At 33.7% G+C, this 22777-nt stretch overlaps 2 protein-coding genes across 37 annotated transcripts in view; one reads left to right on the top strand and one right to left on the bottom strand.

Annotated features, from left to right (window-relative positions):
- The window catches only part of SLC25A40 (solute carrier family 25 member 40), a 130474-nt gene extending 115788 nt beyond the window's left edge, over nt 1-14686 (top strand). For 4 of the 8 annotated variants that reach the window (XR_011438138.1, XR_011438139.1, XR_011438140.1 and 1 more), the window contains one exon: nt 12919-14686. The gene's annotated coding sequence lies outside the window, so the exon portion shown is untranslated. The remainder of the gene's footprint in view (nt 1-12918) is intronic. The other 4 variants (XR_011438146.1, XR_011438145.1, XR_011438143.1 and 1 more) reach the window with 2 other exon arrangements.
- RUNDC3B (RUN domain containing 3B) overlaps nt 1-22777 on the bottom strand; it is a 150926-nt gene that overhangs the window by 59579 nt on the left and 68570 nt on the right. For all 29 annotated transcript variants that reach the window (XR_011438132.1, XR_011438135.1, XR_011438130.1 and 26 more), the window contains 3 exons: nt 16225-16314; nt 13560-13640; nt 1111-1279 (listed from right to left, as the gene is read on the bottom strand). Coding sequence is in view for 23 of the 29 variants with exons in the window: in XM_070265604.1 (XP_070121705.1) it covers nt 1111-1279; nt 13560-13640; nt 16225-16314 (340 nt within the window). In the remaining 6 variants the exon portion in view is untranslated. The remainder of the gene's footprint in view (nt 1-1110; nt 1280-13559; nt 13641-16224; nt 16315-22777) is intronic.

Here is a 22777-nt window from a genome sequence, read left to right as displayed (position 1 = left end):
TCATATTTACACACAGCTTATTATAAACTATAAATGACTATTTATAAACATTAGTGATTATGTACCCACCACCTAGATTAATTACCAATACTTTCAAAGATCCTATTATGCCTTTGCCTGATAACGCCCCTCTGCCTCCTTTGTAAAGATAACAATAGCCTGAGAATTATGTTCATCATCCCTTTGCTTTCCTTTCTAGCTTTACTACAAATGTTATGTCATCTAGGAAATCTATTCATATTTGTAAATTTACTTTGTAACCATTTTCCTCAGTGTATTTTTTATTGTTCTAATATTTCTATCACTAATTTTATGGGCTTTCCCTATATAGGTCATCTATGAATAACAATAATTTGAAAGGGAAAATAGATAATATAGTAAAAAAGAAGAGGTAGAAACTCCTCAAGATACTGGAGTTTAGGGCTGGCCTGGTGGCACAGCGGTTAAGTTCACACGTTCTGTTTCTTGGAGGCCTGGGGTTTGCTGGTTCGGATCCTGGGTGCAGACATGGCACCGCTTGACAAAAGCCATGCTGTGGTATGCGTTCCATGTATAAAGTAGAGGAAGATGGGCATGGATGTTAGCTCAGGGCCAGTCTTCCTCAGCAAAAAGAGGAGGGTTGGCAGTAGTTAGCTCAGGGCTAATCTTCCTCAAAAAATAAAAAAAAGAAAATGGAGTTTATTTTCCTTTCTCTTTGTTATGTACTCCACTTTGCCTAGAACAGTGCTTAACATACAGAGCTGTTAAAATACTCAAAAAAAAGAGACAGACATATATGAAATTTGTTTAGGCAATCACTGCATTTTCACAAACCAAATAATCTTTTATAAAATTAATCATAAGAACTAAAACTCAAACATATAAATGAAACTGCACATAGAAGAATAAATGGCTTATTTTTATATTAAAATATAAAATTAGAAAAAGTTTAACAAACAAAACCTTCTCCTAAAACTTTGCCTGAGTCTTAATTAAGAAAAGGACAATTCAAGGACAGAAGGGCAGTAGCAATGGGTAAATAATTTTATTCAGCTGAAAGATCTTTTGGCAGTGACAGTCCAAAGGCAATAATGAGAACCAAATTGAATGCTTTTGACAACTGATAAATACCTTCTGTTCAAGGGTTAGTTGATACTTCTGTTTAACTCTCTTACACTTGTTGAACCAACTATTCTCATCCATGATGAAAGGAGGCCCAACATTCTCTGGAGTGCTGCTTTCACTACCACTGCTTCCCAAAGTCCTCAGCTCTTCTTCATCACTGCTGATACTATCAGAACTAGGCAGATTAAAATTAAAAAAATAAATAAAGTTAATAATATGTTCCACTTGATTTTCAAGAAATACTTCGATATCTGCAAGCTGCTGGTGAGCAAACTCCAAAATATTTAGCACTAAATACACACTTATAATAATGATATTATAAAGAATTTAGCTTCCCAAAAAAAAAAAATGACAAGCTAGCATGTGCTTCTGACTCCCTCTGACAAAGTCACACCTAAAGATGCTGCAGAAGCTCAAGTGAGTTTACAGAACTAAGGAATTAACATAAAAACTGTGAGAATGTTCTCAGGAGAGACAAAAGATTTCCAGAGAAGACCAGAAACTCCAGATGGGCTGGGAAGAGTTTTCTAGCTGGGTTCTTTTCACTACCCCACGTAGATCACTGCCTGTCCAACCTCCACTGCAAGGCAGACAAACAGAACTACAGCCTAATACCAGTAGGGTATAATATTGGGGTAGTGTTAAAGGTCAGCTCAGCTTTGGCGGAGAAGATAAGTTCAGAAAAACTAGTCACTCCCAAGCATTTTCTACTAGGGAAACAAGGAGAGGTAGAGGTGAACTGGAGAGAATATCCATTACAATCTGTATTAAAATTCCTTATGACATCAATATGGTAGAGGAGTACAGAATAAGGTGAATAAAAAGGAGAGGAGAAACTAAAAGAGAAGAAAGTGTGCTAAGATGGCTATCTAGTTTAGATGAAAGATATAGGTGTTAATATACTTAAAAATGAACAAGGAAGATTAAATTTTAATATATGAGCAATGATATTAACATATAAGAAACAGAGCATGAAAATAGTCCATATAACCCTCATAGTACAAAAAGAAACTCTGATCTAGCAAATGGAGGGACAAAATAAGAAAATATAGTAAATTCAAGACAAAAAATAAGATGGCAGAATAAGTCCTAACACAAAAGAAATTACAAAAATCTTAAATGGGTTAAATTCAACAACCAAAAGCCAGATGTTCAGATTTGATTAAGACAAATATGGGCCAGCAATAACATGTCTACACATGAATACAGAACAATTAAAATTAAATAGAAAACACCTCAAGAAAATAAGAGAAATCCAGACCAGAATTGATTATTTCATAGGGTAACATAGATATAATGGTGGAAAATATCGTAAGGGTCAAAGAAAGATATTTTATATTTCATCCTTTGTGATCTGTATTTGTATCTGTCGGGCTCTGAGTCTGGAGTCCAAGCATGTTGCAAATCTGAATTAGAGACCTTTGCATAAAGAACTTCTCCTTGGTTCTCAGTCAATGATCTAGGAAACAAACCAATAAACAAACATACCCCAAAGGAAATTCCCTTGTCACAGCTGTGGCTTTGGGTGGATTGGAGAAAAGAAAGCAGTGGCTGATGATAAAGTTTCATCCTTGAAAAAGACAAATAGAACATCTAAAAAAATAATATTTGAAATTAAAAATTAAATGGATGAGCTAAAAAGCAGATGTAACTGAAGAGGGAACAAGTAAAATATAAGATGAGATAAGAAGAAATTATAATATTTATTAAAGATTTCAAAATGCTAAGGAAAAATAACTGCTAATACTAAGATAGCATATCCAACAAAATTATCTTCACAGAAAGAGGGCAATATAAGCATATAACTGTATTCAGAAAACTACAACCTGAGAGATGTACCAACAAATTCTGACTAGAAGAACTTCCAATGATCATAGTTCAGGAAAAAAAAGGAATGATCCAATAAGGAACAATGAGCAAAGAAAATGGTAAACTTATGGGAAAACCTAAACAAATGTTGAGAGTATGAACCACTAACAATGAGGCCTATTTCATGGAATTTTAATTAAATCAATGACAGACCTAAAATTCTGGACAGTAATAGCATATGTCAAGCATGAAATTACTAGAGTTAATACAAGGTCCTCATTTATTTGGATAGGTGGTAAAGATATTAACTTTAGATTTTGTTAAATTTTAAATATGCATATTAAAATTAATGGAGTACCAGTAAGAGAAGAGAAGTATAGTATGTAACTTGTAAACTAGGAGAGGAAGAAAATCAGGAAGGAAAGGAAAAATCAATCCAAAAAAATAAAAATAAAAAAGAAGATAGAAATAGCAGAAAAAGAAATGCAAAAAGTAGGACAAATAGAAAGCAAAAAGAACAATAGTAGATATCAAGCCAAACATATCAGTAAATAAGTTAAGCACATCACTTAAAAGACAAAGCCTTTCTAGACTAGATTTTTAAAATTCCAGTTAAGTACTATTTTAAAAAGATATACTTAAAAACATAAGGACACAAAAGGCTGGAAGCACTCTCATAAATTCCTGCCATTACATTTTTTCACATATTAACACATCTGAAATCAAGGAACAGCTTACAATTGAGTACATCTTACTATTGCTGTCAAACCATTTTCTCTGAATTGAGATGCATTTACAATGGAAGCCATATCAGAACAGAGGAAATATGGTTTTTAAAAAAAGACAAAATTATAATAGAAAAATATTAACCTGAAGAAAACTGGTGGGACTCTATTAAGATCAGACACAATGGACATCAAGGAATAAAAAATTTACTAAATATTTATGGTTAGTACATATTGATAAAAAATCCATTACATCAGGAAAATTTAAGAATTCTAAACTTGTATGCGTTTAATAAGTTAGCTTCAAAAAACACAATGCAAAAATTAAAAGTACCATAGGGAAAACCTGACAAATCAAATATCATAGTGAAAGAATTTAATACATCATCTCAACAATTAAAAATGTGAAACAGGGAAAAATGAGAAAGGATATAGAATATTAGAACACTACCATTAACAAGCATAATGTAACGAATACAGAGCCCAATTATTGGAATACTGACCAATTCTAGGCCATTTCTCAACAAATTTCCACAAACTATTATTATGTAGGCCACATTCACTAATTAGAACAATAACAAAAGCTCTGAATAAGTTTGAAAATTAAAAATTGACCAAATCCTTTGGTCAAAAAAATTATAATGGAAATTATACTTAAAACAACTAAAATAAAAAATAACCAACTTATAGGATGCAGCTAAAATAGCACTTCAAGGGATATTTATAGACATATACATTTATAAGAAAAAAAGTAAATTTAAGTATTGAGAAAGAAAATATCATAAAAACTCTCAACAAACTGGGTATAGAGGGAACATACCTCAAGATAATAAAGGCTACATATGACAAGCCCACAGCTAACTTCATGCTCAACAGTGAAAAGCTGAAACTTTTTCCTCTGAGATCAGTAAGAAGACAAGGATGCCCCTTCTCATCATTCTTATTCAAAATAGTACTGGAAGTCTTAGCCAGAGCAATCAGGCAAGAAAAAGAAATAAAAGGCATTCAAGTCAGAAAGGAAAAAGTAAAACTGTCACTACTTACAGATGACATGAGATTATATACAGAAAACCCTAAAGACTCCACCAAAACACTGTTAGAAACAATAAATGAATTCAGTACAGTTGCAAAATACAAAATCAATATACAAAAATCAGTTTCATACCTATACACTAATAATGAACTATCAGGAATTACAAAAACAATCCCATTTACAATTGCACCAAAAAGAATAAAACACCTAGGAATAAATTTAACCAAGGAGGTGAAACACCTATACACTGAAAACTGTAAGACGCTGATGAAAGAAATTGAAGAAGCCACAAACAGACAGAGAGATATTCTGTGCTCATGGACTGAAAGAATTAACATTGTTAAAATGTCCATACTACCCAAAGAGATCTATAGATTCAATGTAATCCCTATCAAAATTGCAATGGCATTTTTCACTTAAATAGAACAAACAACCCTAAAATTTGTATGGAACCACATAAGACCCCAAATAGCCAAAGCAATCTTGAGAAAGAACAGAGCTAGAGGCATCACACTTCCTGATTTCAAAATACATTACAAATCTACAGTAATCAAAACAGTATGGTAGTGGCATAAACACAGGCATATAGATCAATGGAACAGAATAGATAGCCCAGAAATAAATCCATAAATATACAGTCAATTAATTTATGACAAAGGAGCCAAGAATATATAATGGAGAAAGCACAGTCTCTTCAATAAACAGTGTCGAGAAAACTGGTCAGCCAAACCCAAAAGAATGAAACTGGACCCCTATCTTATACCACACACAAAAACCAACTCAAAATGGATTAAAGACTTGAATGTAAAACCTGAAACTGTAAAACTGCTAGAAGAAAACATAGTGGGTAAACTCCTTGACATCAATCTTGGCAATGACTTTTGAGATTCAACACCAAAACAAAGGGAAGAAAAGAGAAAAACAAACACAAACAAATGGGACCACATCAAACTAAAAGCTTCTATACAGAAAAGGAAACCGTCAACAAATGAAAAGGCAACCTATGGAATGGGAGAAAATATTTGCAAACCATATATCTGATAAGGGGTTAATAACCAAAATCTATAAACAACTTATACAACTCAACAGCAGAAAAATATATAAATAAACAATCCGATTGAAAAATAGGCAGAGGAGCTGAATAGACATTTTTCCGAAGAAGACATACAAATGGCCAACAGATCCAAGAAAAAGTGCTTGACATCACTCAACATCACTAATCATCAGAGAAATGGAAACCAAAATCACAATGAGATATCATCTCATTATCTGTTAGAATTGCTATCATCAAAAAGAGAAGAGATAACAAGTGTTGGTGTGGATGCAGAGAAAAGGGAATCCCTGGGCACTAGTTGTAGGAATGTCAGTTGGTACTGCCATTATGGAAACAGTATGGAAGGTTCCCCCCAAAATTAAAAATAGAACTACTTTGTGATCTAGCAATCCCACTTCTGGGTATTTATCCAAAGAAAATGAAAACAGGGTATCAAAGTGGTATCTGCACTCCCATGTTTACTGCAGCATTATTCACAGTAATCGAGATATGGAAACAATCTAGGTGTCCATTAACGAATGCACGGATAAAGAAGATGTGGTATGTGTGTACACATATATATGGAATACTATTCAGCCATGAGAAAAAAGGACATCTGTGAGATACACCACACAGAGAAAGACAAATTCTGCAAATTATCACTTATATGTGGAATCTAAAAAAAAAGTCAAACTCATGGAAACAGAGAGTAGAAAAGTGGTTCCCAGGGGCTGGAAAGAGAGAGAGGTTGGTAAAAAGGGACAAACTTTCAGCTGTGAGATTAGTAAGGTCTGAGGATCTAAAGTAAAACATGGTGATTACAGATGATAACACTATATTGTACAACTGAAATTTTCTAAGAGAATAGAACTTAAATGTTCTCACCAAAAAAAAGAGATAAATATGTGAGGTGATGCATGTATTAATTAACTAGATGGGGGAATCCATTCACAATGCATATGAAATCATCACAATGTACACTTTAAATATCTTAGAATTTTGTCAATTCTACTCAATAAAGTGGAAATTTAAAAATTCCACTCAATAAAGTGGAAATTTAAAAAAAGACAAAGAAAATATCATCACATGGATTGTAATTACTCTTTAGGTGGCAAACATGATGTAATCTATGCAGAATTTGAAATATATTACCTCGTACACCTGAAAATTATATAATGTTATAAACCAATGTTACCGCAATAAAAAGTAAATAAATAAATAAAAATAAAGTAAAAAATAAAAAGAAAGAAAAGATCATCACAAACCGAAAGTAAGTAGAACAAAACGAAATAATATAGATAAGAACAGCAATTAATGAGCTAGCTGGCAATGGTATAACAGAGGATCGACAAAGAAAAAGAAATACTTACTTAAAAACACTAATAAAATTGACAATACTTTAGCAAGAATGATTAAAAAATAAAAGGAAAAATAAAAGTTATGGGGGCTAGCCTGGTGGCACAGCAGTTAAGTTCGCATGTTCTGCTTTGGTGGCCCGGGGTTCGCCGGTTTGGATCCTGGATGTGGACCTATGTATCGCTTGTCAAGCCATGCTGTGGCAGGCATCCTACCTATAAAGTAGAGGAAGATGGGCACAGACGTTAGCTCAGGGCCAGTCTTCCTCAGCAAAAAAGAGGAGGATTGATGGGCACAGATGTTAGCTCAGGGCTAATCTTCCTCAAAAAATAAGTAAATAAATAAATAAAAGTTGTGAATACAAAAGGCACAAGATAACATAACTACAGATGAAAAGAGATTTAAAAGATATTAAAAGAAATTCTCTAAACAACATGTTTTTGAAAATTTCAATAAAATATAATTTACCAGAACTCAATCAATAATAGAAAATTGGAATGATCATGTGACTATCAATAAAATCAAATCAGTAATTTAAAAATCTTCCAAGAGTAGACAGGAAGGATGGATAATAAGGAAGTTCTTTGTAAAGACAAGGAAGAAAATAAATACTTACTTACAATGATTCCAAGGAATTGTATAAACATTTCATATACATTATCTCATTAATCCTCATGATAACCCCATGAGGTACTGCTCTACTCTTTAATAGATTAATTCAATAAAGGAAGAAAATGAGAATAAGACATGATAAGTAGTTTGCTCAAGGTCACTCTAATAAGGGGAATTGGTATTACACTACAAATTTTTTAAATGATATCACATTGCCTCTCAACATTTCAATGACTAATACTATGCATGTCCAAAAAAGCTGAATGAGTGGTAGATAAATAACATAGCTAACAACATAAATTGACACCAGGTCCCTGAGGGTCTGTATGTTTTCCTAAGACTTAGTTATTTTATGCTATGGACAAGAAAAGTTGATACTCTTAAAAGTATATCTTATTCTAAAAGAGAAATTCTGCAAATATTTTTAGAGAAAAAATGATGCTTAAGAATTTCAGGAACATTCCAATATTTTAAAGAGCAAAATATTTTTAAAATTTTTATTGAGGCAATGAAAGACAATAGCAATATAAAACAAAAAATAATTTTCTTTTAACAAAAATATTTATAATGCTTTACTATTTATTAAATAGAGATTAAGAATTCTTATCAATTTCCTTATTCCTTTTCCTTCAATAATTATTTTTAATAAATATATACAAAGAAGAAAAAATGGACCATAAAATCTTCAGCCTGATAACCCTGTTGAAACTTAAAAACATCATCTCCTTCAGAAGAATAATTTTAATCCTATAAATAAGCATTAGAAAACCTAGAGGATATTCATTCATTTAATTCTCAAAACACATATTTATTACATATCTATTGTGTGCCAAGCATTGTTCTAGGCACTGAGGATATGTGTGTGAACCAACACAACAGTCCTTGACTTCTTGGGGTTTACATTCTAGTGGGAGGAGACAGACAAATAATATAGCCCATGTTAGACATCGATAGTCACTATAAAGAAAATAAAGAAGGTAAGGGGCATAGCATGAGTGGAGAAGTTATTTTATGCAGGAAGTTCAGTGAAGGCTTCATCAGTAAGGTGGTATTAAGCTGAGTTTTAGAGAAGATAAGGGAACTAGCCATGCAAATATCTGAGATTGCTTCCTGGCAGGGAGACTAGACAGGGCAAAGGCCCTAAGGCAAAGGTGTGGCCTAACGCCTGGTATGCTCAAGGAATAACAAGATGGCCAGTGTTACTGGAGCACGGTGAGTGAGAGGGCAGGCAGTAGGAGATAACACCTGAGAGGTACTGGAGGCCAAATCAATCAAGGAATTTGTCTTTTGAGGAAAGAAGTTACTGGAAAGTTCTGAGGAGAGGACTGGAATAATCTGATTTACATTTGAAAAGGATCACTCTAGCTGCTTTATGGAGAATAAACCAGAGGAGTCAGAGGTAGAGGCATGAAGAAAATTACAAATTTCCAGGTTTAAATTAAGGAGATAGTAGTGGTGGTGTCAAAGGATTTGCTGATGGACCCTATGTGAATTATGGCACCGAGAATTCAACGATGACTCCAAAGTTTTGAGCACAAGCAACTGGAACAATAGACCTACCATTCTTGGAATGGGAAAGACTAAAGGAAGAAAAGTTTTCAGGGGAGAAATTAGGAGTTCAATGTTGCACATGTTACACGTGAAGTGCTTATTATACATCCAAGTGGAGATGTCAAGTTGGCAGCTAGAGTTTAGGGTAGTGTTCCAGGTAGAAGTATACATTTGGGAAAGAGCAGAAACAAATAGTGTTTAAAGCCATAAAACCAAATGAAACTTAGAGTGAGTGTAGATAGAGAAGATGATTCAGGGCTGATCTCTGAAAGAGTACAACAGTTAGAGGTTGTGGAGATGAAGAGAAACCAGCAAAGGAAAGTAAGAAGGAGGCAAACCAGAAGAGTGCTGAAGAGAGTGCTCACAAGTCTTAAACACTGCTGAAAGGTCAAGTAAGATAAGGAAGCTAACCACTGGATTTGGTGATAAGGTATAACTGCTGCCTTTGACAAGAGCAGTTCAGGGGTGGGTATTAAAGGCAAATTTGAAAAGTTCAAGAGAGGATGGAGACAAAAAAAACTGGAGGCACAGTTTTTTTTTTTTTTTTTAAGATTTAATTTTTTTCCTTTTTCTCCTCAAAGCCCCCAGGTACATAGTTGCATATTCTTAGTTGCGGGTCCTTCTACTTGTGGCATGTGGGATGGCGCCTCAGCATGGTTTGATGAGCAGTGCCATGTCAGCGCCCAGAATATGAACTGGTGAAACCTTGGGCTGCCGCAGCAGAGCGCACAAACTTAACCACTCGGCCACGGGGCCGGCCTGAAGGAGACACAGCTTTGTAATAAAAGAGGGGTTACTGAGACATAGCTACAAGTGAATGTGGGGTTAGAAATGTGTTTTGTTTTTTAAGGTGGGGAAAATAACATGCCTGTGTGCCGTGACGTGCGGGAAGACCTAGAAAAGGGAAAATTAATGTAAGGGGACAAGTGCTGGAGAAAGACCTCAACAGAAGAGAGAGGATGGGATGTGGTCAAAGGACTGGCCTCTGGTGGCAAAATGATTAATTTACCCCTACTAAGAGGGGGAAAGGTGAGGATATGGAATCCTGCATCTACTAGGAAGGGCAATTCAACAGCATATTTGATGGCGTACAGTCTCTTTAAGTCAGCAATTTTGTTTGTAGAAATTTGCCTCTTTAGGAAATAGTCATGTTTAAGTACAAAGACTTAGCTCCAAGAATCTTGATGGTGGCATTATACTTAGAAGTGAAAAACTGAAGGCATCATAAAAGATCAACAATCATTAGCTACCGGACTTTTCAGGCCTAAAATCTATGCATGAAAAGTTGTTTAAAGATGTTTAAAGTTCCACCAAATGGTAACTCAGAAAAGCACAACTGTTTTCTCACTGGTGCACAACCTAAAACTTAAACTAATTTTAAATATGAAATACATTTTAGGATGTTTTCTATTTATGTATTTCATATACTTAGCTTCAGAAGGATACAACTCCACTTAAAAAGACTAATGGCTGGGGCCAGCCTCGTGACCCAGTGGTTAAGTTCATGCGCACTGCTGCAGCAGCCCCGGGTTTTGCTGGTTCAGATCCTGGGCGTGGACATGGCACCGCTCATCACGCCATGCTGAGGCGGTGTCCCACATAGCACAACTAGAAGGACCCACAACTAAAAATATACAACTATGTACCAGGGGGCTTGGAAGAGAAAAAGGAAAAATAAAATCTTTAAAAAAACCAAAAAGGCTAATGGTTAATAAACATTTTTAAAAGTTCAACTTCACCAGCAATCAAATATATACAAATTAAAACAAAAACAGGATATCATTTTTCATTTACAGAATTGGACACACTTTTAATACTTAGCTGGCGATGGTAGGAAGCAAGCACTCCCACATATACTGATTGAAACGAAACTGGTATGGCCTCTCTGGAGGTCAATTTGACAGCATAGTTCAAAAGCTTTAATAATATATATGCTGTTTATCCCAGAAATTCTACTTGCAGGATTTTAACTAAAGAAATAATCATGGTTCTATATAAAAAGCTGTAGTTATAAGGATATTAACTACAACTTTGTATACACAGTGAACAACGAATGTAACCTAAAAGTCCAACAATAGCTGGGAAAACCTATTATACTACAGATAATGAAATTCTATTCATTTTAGGAAATGATGCTGTAGAAGGATAATGAATGACATGCAAAAATGTTCATTATACAGTTTAAGGGAAATAAACAGTTACATGTACATTTTGATTCCGTTTTAACAAAAGAAAAAATGTATCTATGCAATAGAAAAGGCTGGAAAGCTATCCATCAAAATGTTAATACTTCTAGCAGCTGCTCCTTGAAGGTAAGATTATGAGTGACAAACTTTCTTCTATCTACTCTTCTATATTTTCTAATTTTTCAACCGTGAACATGAACTACTTTCCAAATAAATTAAAAGCAGTAATTTGGGCAGAGACAGACTCTTACAGTTTCTTAAAATTAGGACCTTAGAGTTTTAAAAAAATGTGTCTAATACAGGTATATTTCAGTGGAAGCAATTCAACTTTTAAAATATTCGTTCTTTATGACAATTAGGATAGTTTAAATCTTCCTAAAAAGAAAAACTCCATGGACAGTAATGTTAACTGGCTTATGACTAGGTTGAACTGTTATTTCCCTTCTCATTTTAGTACCCTTTATAATCCCTCAGCATATAAAGGAGAGGAAGCTTTACATACATGTTTGGATTAGTGCATCAAAGAAAGAAGGAACTGCATAAAAATTCAGAGAAAAAGTGGTTAAGCAGTTGGGGATACAGAGTATATACCATTAATTTATTCTGAGGTCACTAGTTGAGAGGGTTTCATTACTGTATCTTTTAAAAGTACTGTAATAATTACTACAGCCCCTTATGTAAGTAGGAGAAGAAAATTAGTATTCACGTTTATCTTTATCTTTATAATTTAAGTCATTTCTTAAATCACTAAAAATAGCCTTTACACCTATATGTTGATGACCAAACTCCTATCTCCACCTGTCACCTTGCTCTTTAATTCTAGACTTGTGGCCCATTCTGCATAAAACAGCTGTATGACTATGGACAAGTTATTTAATCTCTCTGTGTTTCAGTTTTTCTCATTTGTAAAATAAGGATAGCAGTTCCTACCTCACTGGCTTTTGAGTATTAAATGAGTTAACAGAAGTAAAGCATTTAGAACAATGCCTGATATATAATAAACATTCAATAAATATTATTAATACTATTTTTATTAGTATTATTTTGAACTATCTGTTATCTTCACAAAATATCCTATAATCCAATACATCCCAAATGGTATAATGTTATAGCTGTTCAAATATCTTCTTGCTGTATTTCTTTTCTAGATCTAATGTACTAGAATAATCCCTTTTCCCAAGGGATCCACTTACTCAATTAGAAATCTTGGTACCATAATGCTCTATTTCTCCTTCTCTCTCAGCAACCAAAATATCTTCAGACTCCTAGTTCTGAAGTAATAGTGACTTCTCTCACTAGATGATGATTATCTCAGGGGCAGGGACTGTATTTTTTTTCAGAAGTTCATGAAGTCCCTATACTCTTGACATCTATGTATCCCTGGCAGCTAAGAAACTTTCTTTCCTACATTAGGCACTCAATAAATACACCTTGAATATGTGTATATATACATATATTACATATATACATATACATATTACTCACTCTCTTTTTTTCTTTCTCTTACAGCTTTGGCCTGATCATAACATTTTAAAAGGATACAAAGATCCTCATTCTATTCAGGAAATCAATAATGCGAGCAGAGCTTCAGAAAATCTACAGATTTCATCTGATTAACGTCCAATGCTGATAAAATTGTGGGCAATCCCTAACTCTCACAGAATACTGGTAGCAGGATAAGCTGGTACAACTCTTTTATAAAGACACACTTTAAGAGACATAAAATTTTTCATTGTATTTACCTGAAGAACTCTGTAAATTCACAATAGAAACAAAAAGAAAATTGATTTGCACAAAAATGTTATTATTTTCTTTATAATGGAGATTAAAATGGAAAACATTCTAAATGATGAATTATAGTTTGGGAATCTCAATGGACTATTATAGAGCAATTAAAGTTATTATAATGATTACAGCAATAAAAACACATGCTGTTTTTAAAAAACTATACTTAAGCTGGGATTACAATTATGTAAAAAGTGTGTACTTACATAAATACTAAAATGCAACTTGAGTTTGTATTTTTGAATGACTTCTGATACTGAAATAAACGTTTTATAAAAAGTGACTTCAATCAGATAAATACACTGTAGAAGAAGACATCCGATTATAAATTAAGATTTCGATAACATTTTCAAAATGTCAAATACCTTTGGGTAAACTTCAAATATGGTGTATAGTCTATTACAGCAGGAAAGTTGCCATCTAATCCTTCTCCTTTTAGGCAGAAGCTAAGAAAACAGACAATAAATATTCCATTTTAATAGATAAAATGTTAAATCAAACAAGTGTTAATAAACAATCTCTTGTTAGAGACATTTGATTCACCAAACTGCAGCTGAATTTTTTTGTTTGTAATTTAAATGTTACTTGTTACAAATAAATACCTCAATACAGATATCCTGGCTTCAATGCCAATGACAAAGCATTGTGCAAGTTAATACACTGTTACATAAATATTTGCTGCAAATGCAACACTCACTGAGAAATCTGTTCAAACACTGTTTATTTATTTCATACTATCTTGGTCTTTATTGGAGATCACTAGAGAACTTTCAAATGAAGACTTGTTCACATTCACACATAAATTCTCACGTGACACTGAACATCACCTAAAAAGATCTAATTAGAAAATGAGGGTTTTCTAGACTACCTAAAGAGGTGAAAGGGCTTGGATCTTAAACTTAAAAAAGAATGCAAAAAATCTTCTAATCTCTAAGTCAATCCTTTTTAAGAAGCCAAGGCAACAAGGAAAAGGTTAAGTGACTTGCCCAAAGTCATACTGTGAGTCTCATACAGCCTATAAAGAAACTCTAGATCTCCCGGTCCCCCAACCCACTAATCTTTCTCTTCTACAAGGGTATACTCAACTGGATAATCAAAAAAAAAAAAAAACGGTGTTTATGATTACTATTGATAAAAGAAAAAAAGTACATCTTCTAGGAAGATAACCATAGGAATATTTATAAAATGTAGGTTGATCTTTCAAAGAAAACCATTCATCTGTGAACTCCCACCTTCTGGTTTTTTTGGAAGTTTGTCTGCTGAAATACTTGTGTTAATATATCAATATCCAGGGTACGTATGTATTTTTCCAGACTTGAACAAGGACAGAATCAAAGTGGCAACACTTTATATGACCTTTTCTTTGTTCACAGAAACATTACTAATGTATCTTTAAGACTTGCTTTCAGTTGATTATACAGTACCAATGGGTTACAATAAACCAACAGTTCATATTCTTATCCCAGGTTTTGTTTTACAAAAAAAAAAAAAATGCTAAAGGATTTAGACAGAGCCAGCAGCATGCAATGGAAAAAGTTAACACCCTTAGAGGAATCACAAAGAACCTTCATATTGCATCTATCATGTTCATCCTAAACAATTAAGCTAATTAATCTAATACTACTTTATTAAATCTTTTGTTTTTTAAAGATTGGCACCTGAGCTAACAACTGTTGCCAAGCTTTTTTTTTTTGCCCTCTGCTTTTTTCTCCCCAAATCCCCCCAGTACATAGTTGTATATTTTAGTTGTAGATTCTAGTTGTGGCATGTGGGACCCTGCCTCAGTGTGGCCTGATAAGCGGTGCCATGTCTGCGCCCAGGATGGGGACTGGCGAAACCCTAGGCTGCTGAAGCAGAGCAGGCTGAACTTAACCACTTGGCCACGGGGGTGGCCCCCCATTAAATCTTAAGTAGAGGAAAGTTTTACCTATAAAATAACAAATATTTTGAAAAGGAAGTGATTTACTAGAAAAAGGCAACCTCAGTGAAAATGAGCACAATACTTTTTAATTCAAGACCTAAAAGTAGATTTCATTTAAGTTTTATACTTATTTTGTTAATATTCTTGCATTTTAAGTAATATTTCAATAAAAATATAGTATTTCCTTCACTCTTATATTTGAATTATTGTTACAGACAAACTTTCCACTTTTAGTATAATGTAAAATCTTGGATCAATTTAGGAAATGCAAAAAGATGCTTCCCTAAATTTAAAAAGAACGTACATTGTGCATTTTTAGTACTTATAATCTTAGTCCAGAATCAATTCATCTTATTAATAATAAAAGCAAATATTAATTTTTTTATATTTTAGATACATAATACAAGAAACATAGGATACCCAAGATATCCTGTCAGGATGTTCTTTATCTCAGCACATGAGATAATGAAAATCTTTCTGGTTCTGAATCTACTTTTAGTGTATTTCTTTGCATTTTAACACCAGGGGTGGTTTTTTTCTTTTAAGATTTTATTTTTCCTTTTTCTCCCCAAACCCCCCCGTACATAGTTGTATATTTTTAGTTGTGGGTTCTTCTAGTTGTGGCATGGGGGACGCCGCCTCAGCATGGCGTGATGGGCAGTGCCATGTCTGCGCCCAGGATCCGAACGGGCGAAACCCTGGGCCGCCGAAGCGGAGCGTATGAACTTAACCACTCGGCCACTGCGCTGGCCCCTATTTCTTTGCATTTTAAAGCAGTAGCTGAAAAATACTAAGAGATACGATTCAAAACCTTCCTTCAGTGCTACCAGAGTACATGATTTTTCTGCTTGGGCAAATGCAGTCTAAGCTTTCCTTTTTACCCAACTAGAGAGCAAGCCTGTTAGTGAATTTCTTAAGTTTCAGACAGTCTCTTTTCTGAGAGCAAACCCATTTAGAAAACTGATGCCATTTGAAAGGGAACAATATGAATCAAATAGCAATATCCAACTGTGTGCTTTACTTAGAAAACTGAAAGAAAAAAATCCTAAGTAGAACTATTATGTGGTAGAATAATTTGAGAACTAAATACATTTAGTTAGATTAAGTACCTGAAATCAATAGCATTGAGTCCAAGCAGCATGCCAGCAAGCATATTTGCTTCCTCACCCAAGACAATTGCTCCATCCTCATAAAATCTCCTAAAAAATGAAATGAGTGAATAAATAAATAAAAACTGATTGAAGTTTCATTTAGAGAAATCACTTAGAGCCCAAACTAAAGTAGAAAGAACTAAATTTATTTATCAAAATAAAAATGTACTCAGATCACCCAAGTGTTGTAGATATTTAGAAAAAACAAAAACCAAAAACTGCCACCATAACAAAAAATCATTCTAAGCATTTCTACTTCCCTCAAAAAGAATCTCCAAAGTGACTCTTTCAACGGGCCTAGAGTGCCTAGCATTTTTCCCTAATAGTGAAGCAACAGAAATGCAATCTGAAAGATGGCAAATTCATGATCATTTATACTGGTCTATTTTCAAAACTATGTAGACTATTTTTCTATACATAGAACAAACACAAACATACATTCTGTTTTTCTGTAATTGCAAGGGTTATTAACTAAATTAAGCACCAGGAAGGTGTGTGATCATTAGTAATTTATGCTAACTTCTAACAATGCAATACTAATAGGTCAGACGGGCTACCAAGATGGCTGCATTTGAAAAAGAAAGTATTATCTCTGACAAAATGTGAATATGAATCTATCTTTGCTAATTCCTGTAAAGCCATCTGTTTTGGTGAATGTTAGTTTCTAAAATGCTAAAATTTTATTTAAAAATATTTAAAATAAATATTTTGAAAAAATATCATAATATGGGCCTAAGGTAATTTTCTACAAAAGAATGTAAGATCATTGAACTTAGTTGTTCTTTAAAACAATATTATGCAAAAACTAGTTCATGTTCAGTAATCAGGGATCATTAAATTGTTATATCTATTTAAATTACATATAGACAGTGAACACCACTCTACTAACTAAAAGGAAAACATTTTAGTAAATGAAATTTGTCTTGCTCTTCTCAGTATCTGTGAGTTTATAAAGGCTGCAAAAAGATTTTAATATACTCATAATCCCACCATTAATTCTGAAAAGTTCAGAGTCTACCAAATACTCTTACAAACATATCATTTGATACTTGCAAAAAAGTCCATGAAGTGAACGTGGAAAAAACTGTCCTTAGCTATAAATTTATCGTCAGAAAAAGAGTCACGTTAAAGCGGTTTGCCCAGGCTCACATGGATGAACTGCTCACGGAGGGAACTCAGCCCCTCTCACTGTAAGCTCCATATGCTGCCCATTAAACCACACTGGTAAACAGGAAGATTTACAGAGGATTTAACCTACGTTACGGTTCACAGGGAAGTTTAAACGAATAATAAAAATACAAAGAGGAAAATAGGAGACAACTATCTACCCTCTTAGGTGTAAGGCTGCCAACAAATATGGTGAGAAGCCTAGCTTGGAATAGATGTTGTCTGTTTCCTTGGAAATATGAGAATTGCTTTCACTGATTTATATAAAATGAAAAAAACTAAAACTTCCAGACTAACAAAGATTAGTAAAATAAATGGAAGGATTTTCTACATATTCAATGAAAGTGTTCCACAAAAAGAGATATTTAGACAAATCTCTATATCTGAGATTTTGCCCCTGCCCCAATGGCTAAACTGGCTGTTGACAGAATATGTTACTGACTCCTGGAAGAATTATAATTCCAATGTTCTAGACTACTAAATTCTTTGAGACACGTGTCAGAAAAGAATTCTGGTTTTTGATGCTGGCAATTATCCATTATTCCTACTATTCCCCTATATAAGAAAGGGCCTACTTTTTTTATTCCCCATGTTGAGCTCAACATGTTTAAAGGTGCATTCTAAGAGTCAGATCAAAACTATTCTTGCTTGCTTCCTAATGTTAATATTGTTTTAGCAACTATTGAAGGGTATCAAAAATAAACACAAAACTAACTGGTTTTAGAAATCATTTAAAGTCTAAAGGTCTGTTATACATGTGTATACAGGATTGTTTTATTGATCTTTTTGGCTTTAGTTTTACTAATGATTTTTTAAGCTAATCAATACAAATGAAATGCTTGCTATATGTGAAATCAATAATTCCACTCAAATAAAATCACACCTGAAGCATAACACTGCATGGACCTGGTTTAATATAACAGTACTTACTGCAAGAGAGGGGAGGAGAGGACAAACGTAAGAGGAAGGGCTACTTAAGAGAACTGTCCATCGTATGCTGAATGTTTTTATTATTAGTTCTGGTTGAGAAAAAAAGTATTTTTCATAAAATACATCTCTAAGTTTGAGGTAACATTTTTAAAGTAATTCAGTATTCAAAAGAATCCTGAAATGAAGGGATCTGAATTGAAAAAGATCACATTCTCATCATTTAATCAAAGACAAGTCATTTCATGTATATTAAAGAAGCAGCAGCTGTCAGGAAAAATTTTTTATTCCCTTAATCAAACCAACATATCAGTAATTTTGACTGAAAACCTGATTCCTGTTATCAGCACTTTCAAAGGCTTTAAAAGATTGTAAGCTTTGAACCTCTTCATTTTATCTCATAGAAAAACTGGAGCATTAATAAAGTTTGCTTATATAACCAAGGTTATGTAACAAATGAGCCAAGAGTAAAGCCTAAGATGACTAATTCAATAATAGTAAGGTATACACTAAAAAAATTCCTTTTCTTTTGTTGAAAATATTTTTTGTTCTAAAGAAAATATTTTTATGAGAAGAATCTAACCAAAACAGTGTACTGAACTGCAAAAACATATTACAAATATTGAAAGTACCAAGGTGAAAAATATAAAACTTCCATTTAAAGATTTATATATTAGATTATATCTTTAAAGAAGTTTTATATTTTAGAAGCAAAGGAAAATTGTGAGCAACCATTTGATATTACTGTGATCTGGAAGAAAAGCCTCCTCTTTTTATTAGGTATACTCTTTCCAATTATTTGTAGGTTGACCAGAAAAATATTAGAAACTAGAAAAGCATTTAAAGTAATACCTTCATAAAAATAACTTTTTCTCTTAACAGATATAATTTAACTCTAATTGAAATATGTCTTTATAATGCTATCTTTAGTGTTCATTCTGTAAGACTATTTTAAGGCCTTTCTGGTACTTCAATAGCAAATATCTTTGGATGGCATCCACGGTGAACAACCAGTATGGATTATGCTGATACTCCACAGTATCATGCCTCAAAATTTCCTTTTTTGAGAGTCACAAGTTATTCTAGACACTGAAAGGGCACTATTAAAATATGACAAAGCTTATCTCGTAAACCAAAGATATTTCATTACCAATATTCTTGTTCTCTTCCCCAATTTAATCTCTATATATGAAACTTTAAAGAGAGGAGATAAGAAAATTCTCCCATGACATACAAGACAGATGACAGAGTTATAAATAAATGTTATATTCTAGTAAAAGTCAAATTGAATCAGAATGAAAAACTGACCAAAAAGTAAGTCTCCAAAGGTCTTACTATAAGTATGTGAGATTCATTAATTATATTATCAACAAATATATAATAAATTCCTACTGTGTGGCAAAAACTGTGCTAGGTACTAGAGTTAAAATGGTGATCAAGATAAACGTGGTCCCTCTCCACGGAGCTTGTAGTCTAGGGCAGAGGACAGGCAACAAACAAAAGAGAACGATAATCACAGATGATGATAAGTAGTATAAAGTAAATAGGTTGTTGAGGTAGAGAAACATTGAAAGAAAACACAACTTTGAAGAAAGTCATTAGGAAAGGCATTCTCAAGTGTTTAGCCTGAGGCCTTAGGCCCACAGAAGTCTGATCACACAGGTCTTTGTAGGCCATACAACATTAATAATAATTGTGGACATTTACTGCATGCCAGGCATAGTCATAAGGGCTTTATATGAATTATCTTCTTTCACTTTACCAGCACATATTGTGCCACAGAGGGTATTAAGCAACTTGCCCAAGACTCCAGAGCTGGAAAATGGTGAAATCAGAATTTGTCTCCAGGAAATGTGTTTGCAGAGAAACCATTTCAAAGTTTTAAGTGGGAATTAACATGATCCCTTTTACTTTTTTTTTTTTTTAAGTAAAGTGGACATACAACATTATATTAGAAGACTGGCTAGAAGCTGGATGGCTACTGGAAGGGGGGAAACTGGAAACTTAGTTGGGAGGCCAACTGGGGAGTGTAGCAAGAGATAAGTATGCATTACTGGAGCAGTCATGTAGATAAAGGTAAACGGATAGATTCAAGACAGATTTTGGAGACAGGATTGACAAGACTTGCTAATGGAATGATTACAGAGAATGAGGGAGAAAGAGGAATCAAATATGAATTTTAGATTCTGACTTGATCAGCCATGTAGGTAAGTAGTAAAACCATTTACTGAGAGGGAGAGAACAGGGTTAGAAGGGGAAAAAATCAAGATATCTGAACTAGCTAGCTAGAGATTTAAATGTGGTGTCATGATCATACAGGTGGTATTTAAAGCTATAGGGAGATGGATGAAATTCTAGTGAGAGAGAGAGAAAGAGAAATGAACAGAGACAGAAGAGGAGACAATGGAGGACTGAGCCCAGAGAATATTAACACTTAGAAGTTGTGAAGAGGAAAAGAAGCCTGAGAAAGAGCAATCATAGATGGAGAAGGAAAAGCCAGGTAACGTCATATAAGCTAAAGGCAAAGAGGTTTTTCAAGAAAGAGGAAGTATTCAACCACGTTAGCTGCACAATGGAGTAAAATGTGGACAGAGAAATGTCCATTGAATCTAGTAGCTTGTAGATTATTGGTATTCTTGTAAAAATTATCCTTGGTGGAGTGGTGAGGGGCAGAAGCCAGGCAGGAGTGGAGAGAAGACTGACTCTAAGGTAAGGAAATGATGACAGTTTGTATAAACATTTTCGAGAAGTTTGGTGATGAAGCAGACCAGAACATGAAAATGAGCAGTAGTAGAAGGAAATATGAGTTCAATGAAGAAGTTTTTCTTTTTAAGATAGGAGATACCAGTATATGTTTCTTCATGGGTGGGAATGATCCAGCAATGGAAAAGAGGTTGAGGATGAGGAGAGAGAAAGGTGGTAACTAAGGGAAGAGGTGAGCGGGAATAGGATCCAGAAGAAACTAGCCTCTAAATAGAGAGACATTCCATCACAACAAAAAAGAACAAAGACAATATGGTTAAGGTGTGTGGTGATAGGAATAAAAGCATTCATTTATGATAGGTTCATTTTCCTAATGAAAGGAGATCTTGTACTAATGAAAGTTAAAGGAAATATCTAGTTCTCTCTAAATAGCAATTTTATAAGAGCAGTTAGAATTCTTATCTCTCTCAAATCACATGTCTGTATGGAAGACCAGGAAGATCACGCTTATCTCTACTATAGAATAATGCCAAATACATCCTGACACTTTTTCTTACTTGTTTCCAGGAATATGTAAAATTACTGTTTGTACGCAAATTTAAAAAGAAATTCTGAAACAAAATTGATTATAAGAACTTTTAGATATTTAGTAAGCCAAAAATTATTTTATAGACAACACAAAAAGACAACAGTTGAATTATTAATCAGAATTTTCAAAACTGAACTATTCTAGAGATAAGCTTACATTTGAGATTTTATGTTTTCCCTGTGCAATAGTGGAACTCACTTCCCTTATTTCCTTAGTTACAAAAACCTGTATTATTTATCTTTCTTACTCAACATACAATTTCAATAAGCCTTAAAAATTTTTTTTAAACAGCTTTATTGGGATATAGTTCACATACCAAATAATTCATCCTTTAATGTACAATTTAGTGGGTTTTAGTATATTCACAGAGTTGCTAAACTATCATCACAATCAATTTTAACATATTTTCATTACCCCCAAAGGACATAATGTACCCCCAGGCATTCCCACCCTATTTCCCTCCAACATGTTCCTCCCCCCAAACCCTGCCCTGCTCACACAATGACACAAGGACTGATCTACTTTCTGTCTGTATAGATCTACTTATTCTGAACATGTCATATTAATGGAATCATACACTATCTGGTCTTTTGTGACGGGCTTCTTTGACAGTAAAATGTTTCCAAAGTTCATCCACGTTGTAGCATGTATCAGTACTTTATTCCTTTTTTTTAAACATGAAGTTTATTTAAATGACAAGACACTTGACCTAAAGGGAAAACTATCTAAGATTAATTTCTTTTAGAGTAATTTACCCCTACTTAAAGACAGACTGCCCAGCATGAAACAGATACATACAAAAAAGTTACAAAATTGTCCTTGGTTTTAGAATAATAAGTGAAAAACACTAAAGTTCTCTGATTGAACAAGGTATGCAACAATTTTTATGTAGTTCTTTTTCACTGCTGTGAAACAGTGAAAGCAAAATAACTTATTGGAATATAAAGAGCTGAATGAGCATGCCACCAGTGGAGAAAGGTGGTATTTTCACAGAATCAGTTATTTTCCCCATCCTTCTCTGTTTGCTGTCAATCAAAACATACCACTGACCATTTAGTTTAAAAAAAGAAAAGCAATATGCTTGTGCACATACACCAGTTACTTTATGTACAATAAAGAAACAGG

This window comes from Equus caballus, chromosome 4, assembly GCF_041296265.1.
Source record: "Equus caballus isolate H_3958 breed thoroughbred chromosome 4, TB-T2T, whole genome shotgun sequence".
Lineage (NCBI taxonomy): Eukaryota > Metazoa > Chordata > Mammalia > Perissodactyla > Equidae > Equus > Equus caballus.
Note: the sequence above shows the minus strand (reverse complement) of the source record. Positions and strands in the feature narration are given on the sequence as shown.